The sequence below is a fragment of the Staurois parvus genome, unplaced genomic scaffold (genome assembly GCF_062004578.1).
Source record: "Staurois parvus isolate SC_StPar_1 unplaced genomic scaffold, SC_StPar_1.0 ptg000670l, whole genome shotgun sequence".
NCBI classification, from domain to species: domain Eukaryota; kingdom Metazoa; phylum Chordata; class Amphibia; order Anura; family Ranidae; genus Staurois; species Staurois parvus.
Window position 1 is genome coordinate 1,245,633 of NW_028318466.1, and position 22,655 is coordinate 1,268,287.

At 40.5% G+C, this 22,655-nt stretch overlaps 1 protein-coding gene across 1 annotated transcript in view; it reads right to left on the bottom strand.

The window, feature by feature from the left end:
• The window catches only part of NEK11 (NIMA related kinase 11), a 378,537-nt gene that overhangs the window by 145,545 nt on the left and 210,337 nt on the right, over positions 1-22,655 (bottom strand). The window contains exon 6 of the mRNA XM_089652057.1: positions 21,982-22,108. Coding sequence (XP_089508183.1) covers positions 21,982-22,108 — 127 coding nt within the window. The remainder of the gene's footprint in view (positions 1-21,981; positions 22,109-22,655) is intronic.

The following is a 22,655-nucleotide window of genomic DNA, read 5'->3' on the forward strand; positions in this document are numbered from 1 at the left end:
AAGGTAGGTGAAAATTCACAGTTGCCAAAAAGGTAGGTGTACATTTCCAAAATCTTTCTTTTATATATATATATATATATATATATATATATATATATATATATATATACACACGCACACACATACACACAATCTCTAGACAACTAAAATAATTTTAAAGATATTAAGAGAACATTTTTGCCATGAATACAGTGAAGTATTTGCTCTCAAACTGCACAATTTATGCAGAGGCAGCAGCTATAGTCAGTGGCAGTTGTAGGTTCAACAAACCCAATCTTTCCAGAACTCCTGAGGATGGAGATCTAATCTAGCTACAGGGTAATCTCAGGTTTTGGTCACCCAGTCCACCTCAATCACATAGGGAACTGGTATAGTACTGGAGGACCAAATCACAAAGGGAAAGTGTAGATAAGATCAGTCCAGGATTCAACAGTCATTAGTCAGACATCAAGCCAAGAAGCAAAGCAGCCAAGGTACACTAATGATTCAGCTCACAACTGACAGTGGGATAATACCCAATTCAACGCTTGTACCGTTATACCCCTTATGGACCAAAGCAAATTTTACATTTCCAGTATAAGCCTTTTTTTCAGTAATAACACTGTTAATTAATCACTTCAAATCTGGTCATTTTCACACCCTTCCAGTCCAGGCCAATTGTCAGCTTTCAGCACTATCACACTTTGAGTGACGATTGCTCAGTCATGCAACACTGTACCCATATGAAATCTTTATAATTTTTTTTGAGCCAGATAAAGATTTCTTTTGATGGTATTTGATTGCCACAGGGTTTTTTACTTTTTGCTATATAAATGAAAACACTTTGAAAAAAAAATTTTTTTGCTTAGTTTAAAACATTTTGCAAATAAATAATTTTTCTTCATAAATTTAGGAGAAAATGTATTCTGCTACTTTTTGGGGGTATAAATAACCCAAAACAGTGTATATTATTTAGTCTGTGTGAAAGCTATAGAGTCTACAAACTATGAGATATATACTTGAAAATTGATCAGTTGACACCCTAAAATGCTGGATGCTGGTATGACGCATGGCAGTTATCAAGACACTGGTATCGGGTATGGAGGTGATCAAGACATTAGCATGAGGTATGGTGGTGATCAGGATGCTGGTATGACAGTTGTCAGGACGCTGGTATGGAGTATGGAGATAATCATACGGTGGTAAGAGGTATGGCGGTGATCAGAACGGTGGTAGGAGGTATGGCGGTGATCAGGATGCTGGTATGGGGTATGGTGGTGATCAGGACGCCGGTATGGGGCATGGTGGTGATCAGGACAATGGTATGGCATATGGGGTGATCAGGATGGGTTATGGCGGTGATCAGGGCACTGGAATGGTGTATGGTGGTGATCAGGGTGCTGGTATGGCGGTTGGCAGTGATCAGAGCATTGGTATGGGGTATGGTGGAGATCAGGACATTGGTTTGGGGTATGGTGGTGATCAGGACATTGGTATGGCGGTGATCAGGACATTGGTATGGTGTATGGGGGTATTTTTGTGCACACTGGGAAAGGTGACAGGGGTTGACTGCATTATTTATTATGGATATACTGGGGCAGTGACACTGGGGTGGCTGGCACTGCAATTTGTGAGTGTACATGCAGCCTGACAGGCTGCTCTGCACTCACAGGCTGCAGGATCACATTTCTCTGCTCTCATACTGAGAACAGAGAGAAGCCATCTTTAGTTTCACTTTACAGTGTTTACAATGTAAGTGCTGTGATTGGTCACAGCAGTCACATGGTAAAACACCATGTGATTGTCTGGACACAGTGGTAATGTGATCCGCTGTGTCTGGGCGATATAGCAATCAAAGGGTGTGCGCTCTGTGAGCTGCACAGGAGCTGCCGATGTGGCTTGACCTACAGGTAAGTCAGATAAGATAACAAAGTAATACACACAGAGGGGGTTTTACTAAAACCGGTAGAGTGCAAAATCTGCTGCAACTCTGCACTGAAACCAATCAGCTTCCAGATTTTATTGCCAAAGCTTAATTGAACAAACTAAAGTTAGTACATGGTGCAGCAGTGCATGGTAGCCAATCAGCTTCTACGTGCTCCCTCACATTGTTTTTCAGGATAAACCAGGTTTTTGTTTTGGCAATATTTTGTTGCAAAAATTAATTTCTATGTACCTAATAGATAAAAAGATGTTAAATAATGCATTTTAAATATTACCAAAAGAAAAACAAAAAGAGAGAAAATAGCATAGCAGACTTGTTTGAAAATGAAAAAAGGCATATTATGAGACCTAAAAAAATTACCAAACAAAATGATTAAAATAAAGAACAAAATACGGGGAAAAATAGAATAAAATCGTCAGAAAAATAATAGTTTAGGAGAGAAGGAAAGGAAATAGTAAATTAGGACTGATTAGGGTTAATTAGGGATTACGGGTTTATGTAGGGACACATTTATTAAAAAAATTAAAGGTAACTCCACTTTCATGAAAAAAATAGCAAAGAAAATTATGTAGCATTTATAATTGCTACACAAGCCATATTGTAATTTAATGTTATTAAAAACTGCCTTTCCTTCTGCAGCCAGTGTAATTTTCTACAAAATTAAATTCAATATGGCAACATGGAGGAGTTCTGTATACTGCCCCCAGATATGTAATTTGCTACTTGTGTGTTTGGCTCACTGATGTTCCCAAAAGTCTGCACTAAGATACAAGTCAGATTTTAGGCAACATCTATAATAGAAATTGTAGTTTTGGTAACATTCTCTACAAGGGTTAACTATCTCTAAAGGGATGCGAACACTGCATCCTACTGTTCCCATAAGCTGATTCTTCCCATTCAGAATCAATAACCAAAGGACATAGCAAAAGAAACAGCTCTTTCTTCAGAGCAGGGAAAGGTAGTACTTAGCAATAAAATGTTAAAATCACCAAAATGTACATTGATAACACTGTTCAACAAATTTTTATTTTTTGCCAGTTTTGGAAACAAAAGGATCCATTTCTTAATGAATTTCACATTCTGAGTTCAAATATAACAATGAAATTTGTCAATTGGCTCTAGTTTTTCTGTAAACGGAAAGTTTTCTACTATAGGAGTAATGACTACATAATGCACAATAATTATATAGATAGATGTCTTTCCACAAATATAAAGCAAGTGATATTGACTACATAACAAAGCCTAAATGGCATAATATATTGCATAGGATTACCAAGAAAAATTATAGCCATAAGCTAAGTTGAATCATTTTAATACTTAGGATTCTCACTAGTTTTGTCTTCAGTTTGTGTCGGTTTTGCTTCTCTTGGCTTTTCTCTTGTATTCGAGGAAAGGGCTATTTCTTACAACTGCACGTGACTACACGCTTCAGGTTCTTCCTCACTTGACTCAACCACGAAGGATTTTGGTGCTTTAGGAATTGGTAGCCCCTCTCCATGAGGAACTGGACGTATTGCCGATGGAATATTTGGATAGTGCACAGATAACTTTTTCTTCTTATTTAGCCCTTTTACAATTGGAGGCACCATACAAAAGTAACAATTACTAACATGATCTGTTGGCTCTCTCCAAATCATTGGCACAGCGAAAGGCATAGATGCCTTTTTTCCATTCAACCATTGCTCCAGTGCCGTCCCACAAGAATTGCAGCATATATGTGGTGCCCAGCTCTTGTCCTGGTCTCCTATCTTGCAGCCAAAATACAAGTTGTAGGCTTTCTTAATCATTCCTGTTATCCTCCTTTTTTGTGAGATAAAAGTTATTTCACCGCAGATATAGCAGAAATTATCTGCTTTATTCACACAAGTTCGAGGCATTACTGAGTAGCCTATATAAGCATAAAACGAAATGTAAAGACGCTGTCGAACTACAATCAGCTACAGATACTGCAGCTTTTATGCAGTGAAGTGATGCAATTAAAGGCTAATATTGCATCATCTCAGTATACATGCAATTTTCTATTGGTCACCAGTATCAATTGCGCAATATGCAGCTGAAGTTGCATCATAATTTTGAATGGCTTACGTCATTAGATGGGTGAATATATCATGGAAACTAGAGCCAATCAAAATTTTTTAGGGTCATTTTCGTTTTCAGCACCCCAAAATTATGTAAGATTAGCTAATTTTATGCCCAAAACTTTTTACCTGTTGAACAGTGTAACCCTGAGGTGATTGTTTTTTTCAACAAAATTGGAGTTACTTTAACATGTTGTATGTAAATCAAAGGTTACATCATTGGTCTACATATGAATAAAAAATAGTAAATACAATGAATCAATACATTGTTATACTGTATTTACTCAATAACACTTACAGACATCTACAAGTGTAATTTTTCACAGTTTTGGCTTTATTTTCACACACGCTCTTGCTATGCAATACATTGCACTTCTTGGTTGCCATTCTGACAGTAGGCAATTGCTGGTAATACTGGTGTAGGGAGAATTGGCAGAGGGAAAGGTGCTGAATATTGGAGATACATCCTGGAAACTTTGGAGATACGTCCTAACACCTACATTCAAAATTCGCAAGTGGTTAAGAGTAGTTTAAGCTCTGTCAACAATAACCCATAATCAAGGGCGTACTGACAACTCATGGGGCCCCTGGACAATAGGGGATCATGGGGCCCCTGTGTCCTCACTTACACTCAAACCACACCCAAAAAAGCCTGTGAAAGATACTAGGGGCATCTCATGGGGCCCCCTACTGACCCTGGGCCCTCGGGCAGTGCCCGAGTGCATGAATGGTCAGTCCGCCCCTGCCCTTAATGCATGCTAAACTTTTAAAAAGTGTGGCTCGGCATTTGACCTAACTGGGTCATTCCACACATATGGGCAAGCACACTGGTATTGGATGTATGAAAGTTGGGCTACTTTTTCAGCAGTCTTATTCATATACTGATAGCAGGAAGAAATGAACAACAATATGACTCCTAATTACTCCTACATTTCAAAAAGACGTTCATGTTGGTGAGGTATACCAATATATTTTGACTCATCATGGAATGGGACTGTAAACTGGATGAAGTTAAAGTGTTAAATTTTTCTAAATATTTGAGCACAAATATCAATATGACATAATCTGCTCACCAAAATTGTTACCAATTTAAAGAATAGCCAGAATATTTGATCACGGAGCTTTGCTTTGTTTGTTTTTTGTATGGGAATCCCAATGACTTCAAAATTTATATTTTAATTATAGTAACTTTGCAACAAACATGAACCTGTCACCTAAGTCAACCTTAAACGTACTGAACATGCCATAATGATGCAGCCGAAGCATAATATGATTGAGAGCTTAAAAAAAAAAATCAAAGATAAAAAATAAGAAAGACAGCTGCACTATGTAGCCCAGTTTCTGAATCCTAGAATTAACCATGCATATGTTATTACAATCTGCTTTTATAAACTCTCGGTTATTTAAAGTAAACTTCTAAATTAAAGTTATGTATTTATTGAGTCCTCGCTGAACATCTAATCAGGCTCCTTCATTACTGAAATGTTTTCAAATTAAAACTGACATTTAAAAACATAAAAAATGATGGGGAGGAGTCTGTGGCCCCAAACCAAGTACAAGTGACCAAATACAAACTCTTCTTTTTCTGAAGTTCCGCTCAATTTACATATTTTTTTTGTAGAGCACTGCAATTATTTATGCAGATGCTAACATTTCTTCATAATTATGTAGAATTTTATAAAATGACTGGCCTAATGCAGCAGATGCATGGAAGGCTCTAAGCCACTAATCATCAGTCCATTAAATAAACAACCAGGAGTTTTAATGCTCAACACTGGCAATAATCTACTTTTGGCTGCAGAGTTCTACTAAACAGAAGAAGTAATATAAATAAACCAATATAAAGCTGAAATTATAAAAATATTAATCTGCCATTTTTGTGAGCTAGTAAGTGGAAAAATAGCTTCTACTTTTTTTGTTTAGAAGAGCTATATAAAAATTCAATTTAGCAATTTGAAGCAGGAATGTTGGGAAAAAGGAAGTCTCAGTACGCAACTTTATTAAAAATAAATTGTCTGCAATACCTGTTATTCAATCTGTGCCCCAGAATCACATATAAAAAAGTAGAAAACCATACTATAAGCATTGCCTAGCATTATCCATATTGTACTGGAAGTCTACGTCTGTGACAGGAGTAACTAACTGAAAAAATCTAATATGGATTAATAATAGACCATCCCAAAAATACAGCTAAATAAAAGAGACTAGAAAACTCTGAGTTTAAAGGTCAGTTGTTTTTTTTAGGTGACAAATATCCAATTTTAAATCCTAGTCTGTAAACTCATATGCTAAAGCCCTTAAATAAGGTCATACAATTTCTTCTACAGTTTTTTTTTATATAAGAAGTATCCTACAACCTCTAACAGAACACCAACCCAGCAGGGACAGCATACAGGCTCGCATCCCCTCAGCACCATAGCAAGAGTGCTTTCAGTATAAGCTGTACTGTGTTATGATATAAATGACTGTAAATGGAAAAAAATGAGGTACGTCTCTTAAGGTATCCACCGAGTGCTAACAGATATCAGGTTCTTCGTCACCATTTCCCAAGACGTGGTGTGCATACATTAGGGGGTAGGGGGGTTACATGCCCAATTTCCCCTCTCCTACCCAAATTACCTGGCAGTGGAGACCTGTGGACCCCCTAACCATGTATCCAACATACAATGAGGGACAGAGCAGAGTGTTGGTGACTGACAGGGGAGAACTGAAAAATCAGTGGAGTTTGATCGCTTAGTTCTGTCCTCAGTCTTACAGCCAGCAGGAGACAGCATCAGATTGATGCTGCATCAACCTAGGCAAGTATACATTTTTATTTTTTCAAAACCCTTTTATCTGTACCGTATCCATTCAGAAGCAGAGTTGTCACAGTAGGCTGCTCGCTCCTTATCTGGTTTACAGAACACCTCCCCTTCTCATCATCACCATAACATATGAAGGAAGTGTTTCTGTATTTCAGTGGAAGAACTGGGAAGGACTGACAACAAACTAGAGATTTCCAGGTAACAGGCAAAGTCACAAAAAGTGACAAGTTCATTGAATTTCCGTCAGGATCAACAGGTATTTTTCTGTACTTGCAGTGTTTTTAAAGAGACAAAACATGGAGTAGCATATATCAGCAAGATGTATCCCTCTCTACGTGTTTTTCTAATGCAAACACTGTGAATTTGCAAGTTAAAGGATAACGTCACCTTTTGACAAAAAATAATAAATGCACATTTGTTTGCAGGTAAACAAAATGTGCATTTATTATTTTTTGTTGCAGGAGCCTGTAAACCATGGCACCAGTGATCAGCAGATCACTGGTGCCATGCAGGTCACCTGTAGACTTGTCAATATATCTCCTTGCCAGTATAGGATGTACAGGCAAGCACATATACTGACAGGAAGAATCAATGAACGACCACAGTGCTCCACAGCACCTTGGTAGTTCATTGAGAACTACAAGCCGACAGCCGCTAAGGCTGTCGGGACTTGTAGTTCATTCATTCACAGAACACTGTGAATGAATGATGTGGCCTTGTGGGTGGAGCCCTGCACTGCTGCGCTAATTTAAAGAACTGAAAGCTAGTACAGGGAATGTCTCAGACAGGGGCTGCAGTATTAGGAATATGTTACATGTTCCACCCTAAAAGCAGGTGGAACATGTAACATGTTTCCAAAGGTGAACTTATCCTTTAAAAATAGTATATGCATACTTCTAAAACTATGAGGTTGATTTACTAAAGGAAAATAGGCTGTTCATTTTGCAAAGGAATAATCCCTCAGGTATTCTTTAGTGGAGAAGAAGAAACAGATCATGGGAACAGATTAGGGATTCCATTAGTGCAGATTTTTAGACCTTCATGTATAGTGTAAGTGTAGCATAATATAGGAGATCCCACTTTCAATACTTTGGTACAAAGTGATATGCCTATTAATAATGCAGTCCAAAATAATTCAACATTTTGAAAAGTATGGTATAACTTAACTAACTGGAAGGTTTAACACAGTTTACATTTCAAGGTACCATATTTGCCGGCGTATAAGATGACTGGGCGTATGAGACGACCCCCTACTTTTCCTGCTAAAATGTAGTGTTTGGGCTATACTCGCCGTATAAGACTACCCCTCTTCCAATGCACACCAGTGGGAGGAATAGTGCCCCATCATCGGTGTCAGTGGGGGGAATAGTGCCCCATCATTGGTATTAGTGGCAGGAATAGTGCCCCATCATTGGCATTAGTGGCAGGAATAGTGCCCCATCATTAGTATCAGTGGGGGGAATAGGTGCCCCATCATTGGTATCAGTGGCAGGAATAGTGCCCCGTCATTGGTATCAGTGGGAGGAATAGTGCCCCATCATTGGTATCAGTGGCAGGAATAGTGCCCCATCATTAGTATCAGTGGGAGGAATAGTGTCCCAACATTGGTGTCAGTGGGAGGAATGGTGTCCCATCATTGGTGTCAGTGGGGGGTGGAATAGTGCCCCATCATTGGTGTCAGTGGGGGGTGGAATAGTGCCCCATCGTTGGTGTCAGTGGAGGGGGGGAATAGTGCCCCATCGTTGGTGTCAGTGGGGGGGAGGAATAGTACCCCATCGTTGGTGTCAGTGGGAGGAATACTGCCCCATCATTGGTGTCAGTGGGAGGAATAGTGCCCCATCATTGGTATCAGTGGTAGGAATAGTGCCCCATCATTAGTATCAGTGGGGGGAATAGTGCCCCATCATTGGTGTCAGTGGGAGGAATAGTGTCCCAACATTGATGTCAGTGGGAGGAATGGTGTCCCATCATTGGTGTCAGTGGGGGGTGGAATAGTGCCCCATCATTGGTGTCAGTGGGGGGTGGAATAGTGCCCCATCATTGGTGTCAGTGGGGGGGGGAATAGTGCCCCATCGTTGGTGTCAGTGGGGGGGGGAGGAATACTGCCCCATCGTTGGTGTCAGTAGGAGGAATAGTGCCCCATCATTGGTGTCAGTGGGAGGAATAGTGCTCCATCATTGGTATCAGTGACACCAATGATGGGGCACTATTCCTCCCACTGACACCAATTACACTTGCTGACCCTGTTCTAGTATGGTGCTGCTGCAGCCAGCATATGTGGTTGCAGCAGCACCTCTACACTGAACACTTACCTGCTGCTCCTGCACTCGATTTTCGCGGGGCCGCTCGGCTCCGCCCCCTCGTCGGTGATTGGCCGCCTGTGTGCCTTTCCTGAGCTACAGTTCTGGCGGCCAATCACCGGTGAGGAGGCGGAGCCGAGCAGCCGCGCGAACATCCAGTGGCCGAACTGAAGGAGCAGCCACGCTTTCTGGACTGGATCGTCGTGGGACCGGAGCCAGGTAAGAAACAGCCCCTGCCCACCCCTGTACTTAGTGTCCCTTCCGTTGGAAGGGGGGGCAGCGGCGGCACCATGCCGCCCCCCTAAAAAGTGTCAGTATGCCGTATAAGACGGCTCCCGACTTTTGAGAAGATTTTCAAGGGGTAAAAAGTCGTCTTATACGCCGGAAAATACGGTACCACTAGTTTGTACAATAAAATGAAGCCCAATACATGTCATTTCCATGGGTTTTAATTTTTTTCAACATCTACAATACACATTCTCTAATAGGCTTTGTGCAGTGTTTGTTGGAAAAAGCTTACTATCCACTGCTGGCAATGTCCATATATGACATGTACAGTATTTCCTGTATAAAGCAATGAAATCTAATGTATTGCTTTACTAAGTCCACTGAACCAACCCTACTCTGGAGATGCTTGAGCCTGTGTACAAGGGTTTTTGTGTGCATCAGAACTGCTTCTTCACCTATAAAAGTCAATAGGAACACAAAAGCAGCTTGAATCAGATTGATGCAGCTTAGAGGGAGATCAAATGGAGGTCAACTGAAGATTACTTGCAGGTCAAATGCACCATTAAAGGATAGGTTTGCCCATTTTTGGGGTGAAAAATGTAACATGTTCTCACTCCTGCAGCCTCTCTCTGACAGCAAGGTGGGGATCTTCTCCCCGCACTTGTCACTAATAAAAAAAAACATGGCTCCACTCGCCAGGGTGCATCATTCATTCACAGAGCTCTGTGAATGGCAGAACTGCAACTACTTTCAGCCTTTGCAGCTGACAATTTGCAGTTCTCAAAGAACTACCAGTGCACTGGTGAGCTCTCTAGGTAGTTCATTGTCCTTCCTGTCATTCAGTAACTGCCTGCCCATACAATGTATGGGCAGACAATATACAGAGAGTCTGCAGGATCCAAGCATTGCACCAGTGATCTGATGATTGTGGGTGCAATACATTACAGGCTGAAATGTAAAAAAACAATTTTTTTACCTGCAAAAAGATGTGCATTTTCTTTTTTTTTTTTTTACAAAAGTGATCATATCCTTTAACCTCCCTGGCGGTATGATTATTTCAGATTTTTGGTGCTGAAAGCGGTACCATTTTTTTGCATGGAAATATGTATTTTTTTTATTGTAGGCTGTAATTTTTAGGAAAAACTCACTGAAATCTGTCCGAACAAGAGTCTAGTAAACATCCCGGGTATGATAAAATTTGAAACACAAAATCATAAATTATAATTTAATAAATAATCATAAAAATAATATAAACATAATAAAAAATTTAATTCAATAATATAATCAAACCAAAAACACTGAAATGTGAAATAGAGCGCCAAGTTCGCACATTGCTGAGCTCAGTCGCAAAATCGTTTTCAGTTTCTGATGACGAATTTCCCCCACGAATCATTATCACTCAATTCTGTAAGTGGTTCTGATTTACTATCGCTGTTCTCTAGCTGATCTAAACCCGCTTTTGACCTAAAGGGACACTTTTTGGACGCCATGGACATTTCTCAGTTTCCAGGCAGAAAGAACAGACAAAATGCAGGCAGGGCGCAGGACAAAGCACTAGGGACAATATGTTTGTGAAATAGGTTGAAACAGCAATGTTTTACTGTGTAAAATGAAAAAAAAAAAATGACATTTTTTTAAAATTTTTAAATTTCCCGCCGCCGGCGGCAGCGGCGGCGCCCGTACGTCCTGACGTCACAGGGACAGGACACAGAAGCCGGATGCCAGCATCGGCCGGAGGAGATGGCCAGGGACGCTGCAGGGGACACATCGTGGGAGCGCAGGGTAAGGTAAGTGAAGAACACATGCCGGAGCAGCGCCGCATGGTATTCCCGAGTGTAGCTCGGGCTTACCGCTTTTGGTACTGAAATGTTACCCCGAGCTACACTCGGGAATACCGCCAGGGAGGTTAAAGGTACTTTGAATGATCTCAGACATATCTCAACCTGATCTCCAAATACAAATGGAATGCACCTGCATTTTTCCATCAAGTCCCTGAGGCCTGGTTCACACCAAAGCTTTTTTTATTGCCTTTTGCAGAAACGCACTATAGTCCATTTAACATGATGTTCTATGGAACATGTTCCCATCTACAGTTGCAAGAAAAAGTATGTGAACCCCTTGGAGTTTTGCATGAATTGGGCATAAAATGTGCTCTGAACGTCATCTAAGTCACAACAATAGAAGAACACAGTCTGCTGAACATAATACTACACAAACATTAGATGTTGCCATGGTTTAATTGCACATAACATGTAAACATTCACAGTGCAGGGAAGAAAAAGTGTGTGAACCTTTGGACTTAACTGGTTGACCCTCCTTTGGCAGCAATAACCTCAACCAAACATTTCCTGTAGTTGCAGATCAGACCTGCACAACGATCTGGAGTAATTTTAGACCACTCCTCTTCACAAAACTGTTTCAGTGTAGCAATATTCTTGGGATGTCTGGTGTGAATTGCTCTTTTAAAGTCATGCCACAGCATTTCAATCGGGTTGAGGTCAGGACTCTGACTGGGCCACTCCAGAAGGCGTATTCTGTGCTGTTGCAGCCATTGTTTTGTTGAATTACTTGTATGCTTTGGGTCATTGTCCTGTTGCATCACCCATCCCCTGCGGAGCTTCAGTTGGCGGACAGATGGTCGTTTTCCTGTAAAATGTCTTGATAAACTCTGGAATTCATTTTCCCATCAATGACAACAATCCGTCCAGGCCCTGAGGCAGCAAAGCAGCCCCAAACCATGATGCTCCCTCCGCCATGTTTTACAGTGGGGATGAGGTTTTGATGTTGGTGTGTTGTGCCTTTTTTTCTCCACACATAGTGTTGTGTGTTCTTCCCAAACAACTCAATCTTGGTTTCATCTGTCCACAGTATATTTTCCCAGTAGTGCTGTGGAACATCCAGGTGCTCTTTTGCAAACTTCAAACGTGCTGCAATATTCTTTTTGGACAGCAATGGCTTCCTCCGTGGTGTCCTCCCATGTACTCCATTCTTGTTTAATGTTTTCCTTATTGTAGATGTGTCAACAAAAATGTTAGCATGTGCCAGAGATTTCTGTAGGTCTTTAGCTGACACTCTGGGATTCTTCTTTACCTCATGCAGCATTCTGCGCTGTGCTCTTGCAGTCATTTTTACAGGACGACCATGCCTGGGGAGAGTAGCAACAGTGCTAAACTTTCTCCATTTGTAGACAGTCTGTCTTACCGTGGACACATGAACATCAAGGCTTTTGGAGATACTTTTGTAACCCTTTCCAGCTTCATGCAAGTCAACAATTCTTGATCGTAGGTCTTCTGAGAGCTCTTTTCTGCGAGGCATGGTTCACATCAGACAGTGCTTCTTGAAACCAGTAAACCCAAAACAGGTGTGTGTTTTTTAAGGGCAGGACAGCTGTCAGCAACACATCCAATATCATCACACTGACTGGAGTCAAGGTTGGCTCACTCCTGGCTCCAATTAGCTCTGGGAGAAGTCATTAAGGTAGGGCCTCACATACTTTTTCCTCCCTGCACTGTGAATGTTTACATGTTATGTGAAATTAAACCATGGCAACATCTAATGTTTGTGTAGTATTATGTTCATCAGACTGTGTTCTTCTATTGTTGTGACTTAGATGACGTTCATAAAACATTTTATGCCCAATTCATGCAAAACTCCACGTAATCCCAAGGGGTTCCCATACTTTTTCTTGCAACTGTACTGTATGCGTTTTCTATCCGCTGCATTTTTAGAGAGGGTCAGGGACTTTTTTTAAACGCAAAAGGCAGCATTTTTGCTACAATATGATATAATAATAAAGTGTTGTGCTACTCAATAAAACATGTCAAATACATGCATAAACTGAATATTAATAAGCAATGTGTCCATTAAATAGTTCATATCCATATTGTGTAAGTGATCCAAATAGTTAATTCTGTGCTTACAAATATACTCCAGTGACCTGGAATTGCAATTGTACGATAAACACCACCACCGCATGCAAGGATGGCAGCTCATTTAGACACCAAGACCTATATAATTAAATACAGTTCACAAGTGCTTTGTTGTATTTCCATAAATCAAAGAAAACTTGACAAAGCCACTTGGGTTGGTGGAGTAACGTGTGGGGCGGAGCTCACGTACGTAATTTCCGGCATGGAGCCGCGGATCGGAAGTCCGGTTCTCATGTATTGCACTTTTACATTCAGTGTCAATGTGAGTGTTTTATTGACTATTTGGCTTTTTTTTTCAATAAACAGTAATACACTATTGGAGGCAAATTGTTTTTCCTTCACTGGGGGTCCCGGAGTAGAGGAGAGGAAGTGGAGGTGACATTTTTGGGGAGGAAGTTATACTGCTGATGGAGGAGATTTACAGTGTCACCAGTTGCTGCCATCTAGACTCCATTTATAGAAATACAACCAAGCACTTGTGACCTGTAGCGGCCAACCTTACATCTGGTGGTGGTATTTATCACACAATTGATTGATTCCGGATCACTGGAGTATATTTGTCGGATGAAGCACAGAATTTGTATCACTTAGACATTATGGATATGAACTATTTAATGCAGGGGCGTTCCTAGGGTTGGTGTCACTCGGTGCGGTAACGCTTGGTGTCACCCCTCCGACGATCCCTGCAGGATGGATCGGATCTGCGGATTGAGCATAATGGATCAGAGTCCAATCCATTATGCTCCCCAATCTGCAGATCTGATCCATCGGCTTGCTTTAAACCTTTCCTTTTCGTGGAGCTCGTGGAGAGGGTCCGGTGTCACCCCATGCGATAGGTGTCACCCGGTGCAGCGCGCACCCCCCGCACCTGCCTGGGGGGGAGGAATAGTGCCCCATCGTTGGTGTCAGTGGGGGGGGGAGGAATAGTGCCCCATCGTTGGTGTCAGTGGGGGGGAAGGAAAAGTGCCTCATCGTTGGTGTCAGTGCGAGGAATAGTGCCCCATCATTGGTATCAGTGACACCAATGATGGGGCACTATTCCTACCAATGACACTTGCTGGCCCCTGTTCCAGTATGGTGCTGCTGCAGCCAGCATATGTGGTTGCAGCAGCACCTCTGGACGGCACACTTACCGGCCGCTCCTTCACTCGATTTTCGCGGGGCCGCTCGGCTCCGCCTCCTTGCCGGTGATTGGCCGCCTGTGTGCCTTTCCTGAGCTACAGTTCTGGCGGCCAATCACCGGTGAGGAGGCGGAGCCGAGCAGCCGCGTGAACATCCAGTGGCCGAACCAAATGAAAGAGCAGCCGTACTTCCTGGACCGGATCGTCGTGGGACCGGAGCCAGGTAAGAGACAGCAGCCCCTGCCCAGCCCTGTACTTAGTGTCCCTTGGAAGGGGGGGGGCGGCGCGGTGCCCCTAAAAAGTGTCAGTATGCCGTATACCGGCGTATAAGACGACACTCGACTTTTGAGAAGATTTTCAAGGGGTAAAAAGTCATCTTATACGCCGGAAAATACGGTACATCATATTCAGTGTGTGCAGTGACTCTATTAATTTGATCATAATTTCAATTTTATTTTGTATATTTGTTTTTGGTAGCGCACACTGTCACTGTTTTTTGCTACAATAGAGTTCAACAGAGATGCTGCTGAAACGCATGCAGTGTGTTTTTGCTGTGTTTATGCCGCATTTTTATCCTGCTCAGCAACAAAAACATTTCCCCTTTAACAAAAAACATTTAAAAAAGCAGAAAAATGCAAAACGCGGTAAAAACATGGTAAAACCGCAAAGCAAAATGCAAAAAGACATTGTGAAAATGGATCCAAAGCAAACTGTATAGGTGTGAACAGGTCTAAAACTGTCACAAAAGAACATTGGAAATAATTTTGGGAGAGGTTAGGTAACCTGTAAAACAGTTATAGAAACTATACTTCTGCTATGATTTAATGCGACAATGTGTTTTATTAATATTTATAATTAGTCATTTTTACTTGTTTCAATAATTATACTCTAAGTATACATAATAATGCTCTGTTCTGCTGTCTTTTCAGCAATAAAATTTGTATACATTATTAAGTGAACTACTTATGTACGTGTATCATTCCAATTATGTAATTAAATTCATATAGATTTGTAAACAACTGCTGTGCAGAGAGCATCAGGTGCACAGGGATTTTAGTACTGCGTACCTGAACTCCAGACATACCATCTGCTGGATCACCCTGAGGCCCCACAAAGTGAAGACGGATGGATGATGATTAATCGCATCGGCAACTGGGACATCAGAATCCTAGCACTACATGAGTAAACCTGAATTCACATTTCAAAAATTTATTCTACAGGCTTGACCTGTTATTGGTATATATTTGTCTGTGTAGTCATTTCATTTTTTCCATTGATAAGATAGCATGCTGAATTCCAATATATAGTGATTGGTGTCTATGTGAAACTGTATAGACAGCTACTGTACATCTTTATAAATCTACATTTACCGCTTCAGCTCACATTGATAGTACAAGGATCCTGAAATATTACTGCAGGTCTCTTATACTGTATTCTCTCTACAATGAGAGATAACATCTACAGGAGATTTTCAGTAGTAGTTTTGACTGCATTGGAATATGAAGCACAGATGAAGAGACTTTCAGCCAATGGTTCCTGAGAAATATACAGTTGCAAGAAAAAGTATGTGAACCCCTTGGTATTACGTGGAGTTTTGCATGAATTGGGCATAAAATGTGCTCTGAACTTCATCTAAGTCACAATAAGAAGAACACAGTCTGCTGAACATAATACTACACACACATTAGATGTTGCCACGGTTTAATTGCACATAACATGTAAACATTCACAGTGCAGGGAGGAAAAAGTATGTGAACCTTTGGACTTAACTGGTTGACCCTCCTTTGGCAGCAATAACCTCAACCAAACATTTCCTGTAGTTGCAGATCAGACATGCACATTGATCTGGAGTAATTTTGGACCACTCCTCTTCACAAAACTGTTTCAGTGTAGCAATATTCTTGGGATGTCTGGTGTGAATCGCTCTCTTAAGGTCATGCCACAGCATTTCAATCGGGTTGAGGTCAGGACTCTGACTGGGCCACTCCAGAAGGCGTATTCTGTGCTGTTGCAGCCATTGTCAGCAACACATCCAATATCATTACACTGATTGGAGTCAAGGTTGGCTCATTCCTGGCTCCAATTAGCTCTGAGAGAAGTCATTAAGCTAGGGCCTCACATACTTTTTCCTCCCTGCACTGTGAATGTTTACATGTTATGTGCAATTAAACCATGGCAACATCTAATGTTTGTGTAGTATTATGTTCAGCAGACTGTGTTCTTCTATTGTTGTGACTTAGATGACATTCAGAGCACATTTTATGCCCAATTCATGCAAAACTCCACGTAATCCCAAGGGGTTCACATACTTTTTCTTGCAACTGTATGTGCAGTATGTAACTATTTCCAAATATTTTACATGGCAGGCCTATAAGTGAATGTCTCACCTACTAGACCTACTCACATAGCTTTTGCTAAACCTGAACGAGAATACTTACCTGTGGACAGCACTTTTTCAACCTACGGAGCCTCATCAGCAGGGGGCTTCTAGTTCTAGCCAGCATTTTTGAAACATTATTGTACACAAAAGGAGGGTGCCAGGAGCTTCTTGTTGTATCTGAGGTTTTTATTTAAGTAAACAGCATATATAAAGGGGGTTACAGCTAATGGATGCATTAGCCCCCATAACATAATTACCTGTTGATCCTGCCAGTAGACATGTTATTTTTCAACTTCCTGTAACAGGGTGACAACACGTTTTCCTGCAGTGAAATCACACAGCAGCGTAGTCACCCTTGGGCAGGGTAGTCTTAGATTACCATGTAGAAACATGTTAAATAGACAATTTAAAGCAGTATTAAACCCAAAACAAATATTTATTATATTGCAGCTTAACAATTCTTAGATGTGATGGCTGATTTAGTCTCCTTTTTAGGCTTTCATTCTTTTATTTGTACCTGGTGATCCTGCCAATAAGTCTGTTGTTTTTTTTTACCAGAACAAGCTGTCCTGCAGATGTAGCAGTTTGAAAACGTAGGGTAAAAAACATCAGTTTAGCAGCATTTGCATACCGTGTTTATGTGCGTTTGCGTTTAGAAGCTTTTTTAAAAGATAACCTCAGGAGACCTTCCCAAATGCCCAGAATGCACTGAAAAACAGTAAAACATTAACTATTTCAGACACTTTGAGAGGAATAGAGAGAGCAGAAGCAGAGAGAGCAGTATGTGTTGAGATGACCTGTCTTTTCTGGTTGTATTCACTATGGATCCCATCATGAGCATAATGCAGCACGTTCTACCATTTTTTCCTTCGAAACCTGGATCTGACTGCGCTGGTGTACTGGGTCCATTTGAATACATGGAAAATGCTTTGCATGCATTTCTGATGAAAAAAAGGCTCTGGACAGCATCTGGATATGGAACAGTAAAAAACACTTCTAAACGCAAACGCTTATAAACACAGTTAACCGTGTTTACAAGCGTTTGGTGTTTGAAAATGCCAGTAAAATCTACTCCTGAATGCAAGTTTGTTGCAACTGTAAACTCAACTGCCTGTAAACGACTGTGTACATGGACACATAGGAAAACATTAGGGAGAGTTTAGGGGCTTCTGAAAAAAATGCTGAACAGCTCCTGAACATCAGTTTAGGAGCTGCAGTGTACATAAGCCCTTTATGTAAAACCTTTATACCAAAAGGAAAAAACGGTTTGTTGTAACTGCTTACAAAGTGTTAGCTGGAGCTTGGCTTCAATTTGTTAGTGTATTTAAATCGGCTAGTATATCTAACACCCCCATCCCTTCAAATTAACAATGCGGCTGTCCACAGGTGTGTCTGATGCTCCTTCGTCCAGAGTGTAGTACTCTAATACAGAAGGTATGTTACTAAGCCAATCACCAGCTGAAAACATTGGGTGAAAAGCCTAAGAAAGAAAACTAATACAGTGAGTAGAAATATAGGGGGTCTGATAATTAATGTTCTAATATGTATGAGTTTTTTTTACTGTAGTTCCTTTTTTTTTCTTCTCAGGAAATGTGATTTGAAGTATTAGATGTCTGGATTTAACCTCCTTAGCGGTTTCCCCTAGTGTAGCTCGGGGTAAAATTTGAGTATCAAGAGCGGTAACCCCGAGCTACACTCGGACTTACCATGCGGCGTTGCTCAGGGGGTCCCTGCAGCACTTATCTTGTCCTTCGCTCCCGCGATGTGTCCCCTGCAGCGTCCCCGGCCATCTCCTCCGGCCGATGCCGGCATCCAGCTTCCGTGTTCCGGTCCCTGTGACGTCTGGACGTACGGGAGCGCCGGAACCGGCGGCAAATTTGAAATTTTTAAAAAATTTAATTTTTGCTGTCATTGCTGTTTCAATGCATTTCACATATATTTTGTCCCTACTTTGTCCTGTGCCCTGCCTGCATTTTGACTGTTATTTCTGCCTGGAAACTTAGAAAAGTCCATGGCGTCCAAAAAGCGTCCCTTTACGTCAAAAGCGGTTTTAGACCGGCTAGAGAACAGTGATAGTAAATCAGAACCACTTGCAGAATTGAGTGATAATGATTCGTGGGGAAATTCGTCATCAGACACTGAAAACGATTTTGCGATTTTGCTCAGCGATGTGCGAATTTGCCTCTGTATTTCAAATTTCAGTGTTTTTGGTTTGATTATATTATTGAATTAAATGTATTATTATATTATTTTTTATGATTATTTATTTAATTATAATTTATGATTTCGTGTTTCAAGTTTTATCATATCCGGAATGTTTACTAGACTCTTGTTCGTACAGATTTCAGTGAGTTATTCCTAAAAATTACAGCCTACAATAAAAAACTACATATTTCCATGCAAAAAAATGGTACCGCTTTCAGCACAAAAAATCGGATAGAATCATACCTTCGAGGAGGTTAAAGGTTAACTTCCTCTTTCAAGTTTAAGAAAAGCATCTTATGGTCAAACCAGTTTGAACCAGCAACTGTCTACTTTTGGACTTATTTTAAACTATTAACCTACATTTAACTCTGAGATTGCTGTTAAGCATATGAAATTTGATTGGATTAAAACTATATGACCACGCCTGAAACTCAGTACGATCACGCCTATATGTTATGTCTATATATGTAATAGTCTAAGCTTAAAGAGACAGATATATATTTTGTATTACTTTAGTTCATCTCACATGAGGTGAACTTTTGCATGCTATATTATCTCCACTGCAGTGTAATAAATGCACCTTTCTTTATCAATTCGGACTCGTCATCTCATCTATAAGGTCTCGTTTGGAGACACCCTAACCTGAAGACACAACAGCCACCATATCGAATGATTGGTAAGATACAATATATTACATTTTCGATTTGGGGTTTAATTCCACTTTAAAGCCTTACTCCAGTTCTTAAAGGATAAGTTCACCTTTTAGTAAAAAATAATAAATGCCCATTTTTTGCAGGTAAAAAAATTAGCATTTACTATTTTTGTCTGCAGGAGCCTGTAAATCATAGTACCAGCGATCAGCAGATCGCTGGTGCTATGCAGGTCTCCTGCAGATCTGTCAGAATATCTGCTTGCTCGTACGGGATGTATGGTCAAGCAGATATATTGACAGGAAGAATTAAAGAACTACCACAGCACTGTGGTGATTTATTGAGGACTACAAGCTGACAGCCGCTAAGGCTGCCAAGACTGGTAGTCTCTTATTCACAAAATGCTATGAATGATTGACATGGCCTGGTGAGCAGAGCCCAGTTTGTTTTAAATTTGACAGCTAGAGGGGGGGGGGGGAGGTCAAAGTGGGGATCTGAGGAGAGCGAGGGCTAGTCAGAATGTTAACATGTTACATGTTACACTACACCCTAAATATGGGTGTAACGTAGCATGTTGCGATAAGTGAACTTATCCTTTAAGCAGTAAGAGAAACCATTCTTTAGGAAGAGACTTAAACTATATCAATAAATGCAGGCAGCTGCAGGCATCTTACTGTTAACGGTGTGTCTCAGCCCATGTTCCCGGTTTTCTAGACAGCTTGGCCTGTTAAAGGAACTGGAAAAAAATAAAGAACTACCGGCAGGATCAATAGGTTACAAAACTATGTTATGGGGGGCCAAAAACTGCTAGTGAGAGATTGCCGCATATGTATCATTTTTGTTACTTTCACGTAGTATGGATCTGACATCTGGGGGGGGGGTTAATGCAAAATATGGTGGCTGCAGCCAAAAGGATTGTGTATAAAACTGAGAGGCAGACTCCTGTTTGTCAGGTGAAAGCAGTCAGGCAGCTGCGCTGTTGTCCAATTGCATCCACACACCCTGGTAACGGAGTCCTCCCCGTCTTTTAGACCCTGCATGTCTCATTAAAGAGAACCTGTCACCTAATAATCATCACATAGGTGACTTTGTGTATGTAATGAAGAAAAAAAGTTAAGCAAAAAAATTTTTTAGGGAATTGCAAAACAATAAAGTTACACCCAAGCACATAACATCACCCTCCCAAAAAAAATGTTGAGCCCCACCCACTCATATACACACGTACAAATGTAATCACTCATGTCGAAGGCACCTACATGTAAATATGGCGATTGCGATACACATCACGCATGCCACTGTCACGCACGCCGAAGTGAGAGCAATAATTCTAGCAAAAGACCTCCTCTGTAATGCTAAATGGATGACCTGTAGGGGCTTTTGAAGCATCACCTATAAAATATATAGGGTACTGAAGTTTGACGCCATTTTACGGGCACAAACAAATTTAAGGTTTGACATATCAGGTATCTATTTACTTGGTGCAACCTCGTCTTTTATATTTTCTCAATAATTTGGGTAATTTATTGCATTTGTTTGCCCTAAAATTTACTTTAGTTTATAAGACCTGTATGAGACATAAAAAAAATTGGAACTACCACTGTTATTTTCTAGGGTGTCTGATTTCAGAAAATATATCATGTTTGGGGGTTTTGTGCAATCTTCAGGCCTAAAATTATTTTTTAAACGTGTGTGCAAAAAAATTTAAAAAAACGTCTCTGGCAGCGAAAGGGTTAATTTTCAGTGTTGTCTGGATCATAACCTTTACCCATAACAGAAGGATCTAAATAATCTAAGGGGTTCAGAATCAGAGAAATATATCACGTGACCAAAGCAAATTACAATAAAATACAGAAATGGATGCAATAATCCTATAGCCACATACGCCTTTATCATTTAGAATGAATGTCCCAATCAAAGATTCATTATCATTAACTCATTTAAGTACTGTCCATAATATTTATTTTATTGTATTAACAGTTCATTTTTTAGGGCAGCCTCCTTTTTCTCAGTTCAAGCAGTACCCCAAGAAGAAGGGGGTGGCCCCTGAAAGTTTGTAATGAAAAAAATATCTGTTAGTGATAGTAAATAAAGCATTAGGCTCGTTACTTAAATGTGTTGTTGCACTAATCACCAAAGACATTATCATTATCATAAGACTATGCATGCAACTGGTCCCTGGAAGCTTGAGACATTAGCAAGAAAGAAATCTAGTACACAGCATGCACATAAACTAAGCTTATGTAAATTGTACAAAGACAAACACAAATACCTTCTTTGTCCTTATTATTGTCATCATGTTGGGAATCAGTGTAGAACCTTTCACTGGAGAATAACTCTACACTTCCCAGTCATGCCTACTCACCAAATGTCAGACTTTGAATCGTATCCCTGGTGTTTCAAGACTTCAGGGCTCATATAGTATGGAGTCCCGGTGAAAGTTGTTGCCAGGTCACTGGAGCCCATCAGAAGACGAGAAACCCCAAAATCCCCTGAAAGCATTTGGAATAAATAATAAAATAAACAACATATGTGCTAGGGTACTATGTATATGATCAAATTATTGTATCATGTTAAATGGCAATTTCTGCTGTGTAAACACATCAATAAAAAAATTTGCACTTTAGAAAAAAGTCATAATTAGGATTTACCATCACTGCATATTTTGTTTTAATTATTTTCATTAATATCTTTAGGTCTCAGGGAAGGGGTTAAATAGAATACTGATATAAATGAAAAACAACAACAACAACAAAAAGATTTAGCTGGCACCAACAGTTTGTGCAGCACTTCACAAATAAAGGGAGAAAGTACAGTTAAAATACAATTCAAGACAAGAAGGCAAGGAGGGCTCCGATCATGAGAGCATACAATCTAAAAGGGAAGGGCAAGCACTACAAAATATAGAAACTGTGTGGGGAAGGGTTGTACAAGAAAAGTAAAATTTCCATTGTTAGATAGAAGTGGGAAAAGCTTCCCTGAAGAGAGGGGTTTTCAGGGATTGCCCATGAGCAAACAGAGTAGGAGAGAGTTATGCAG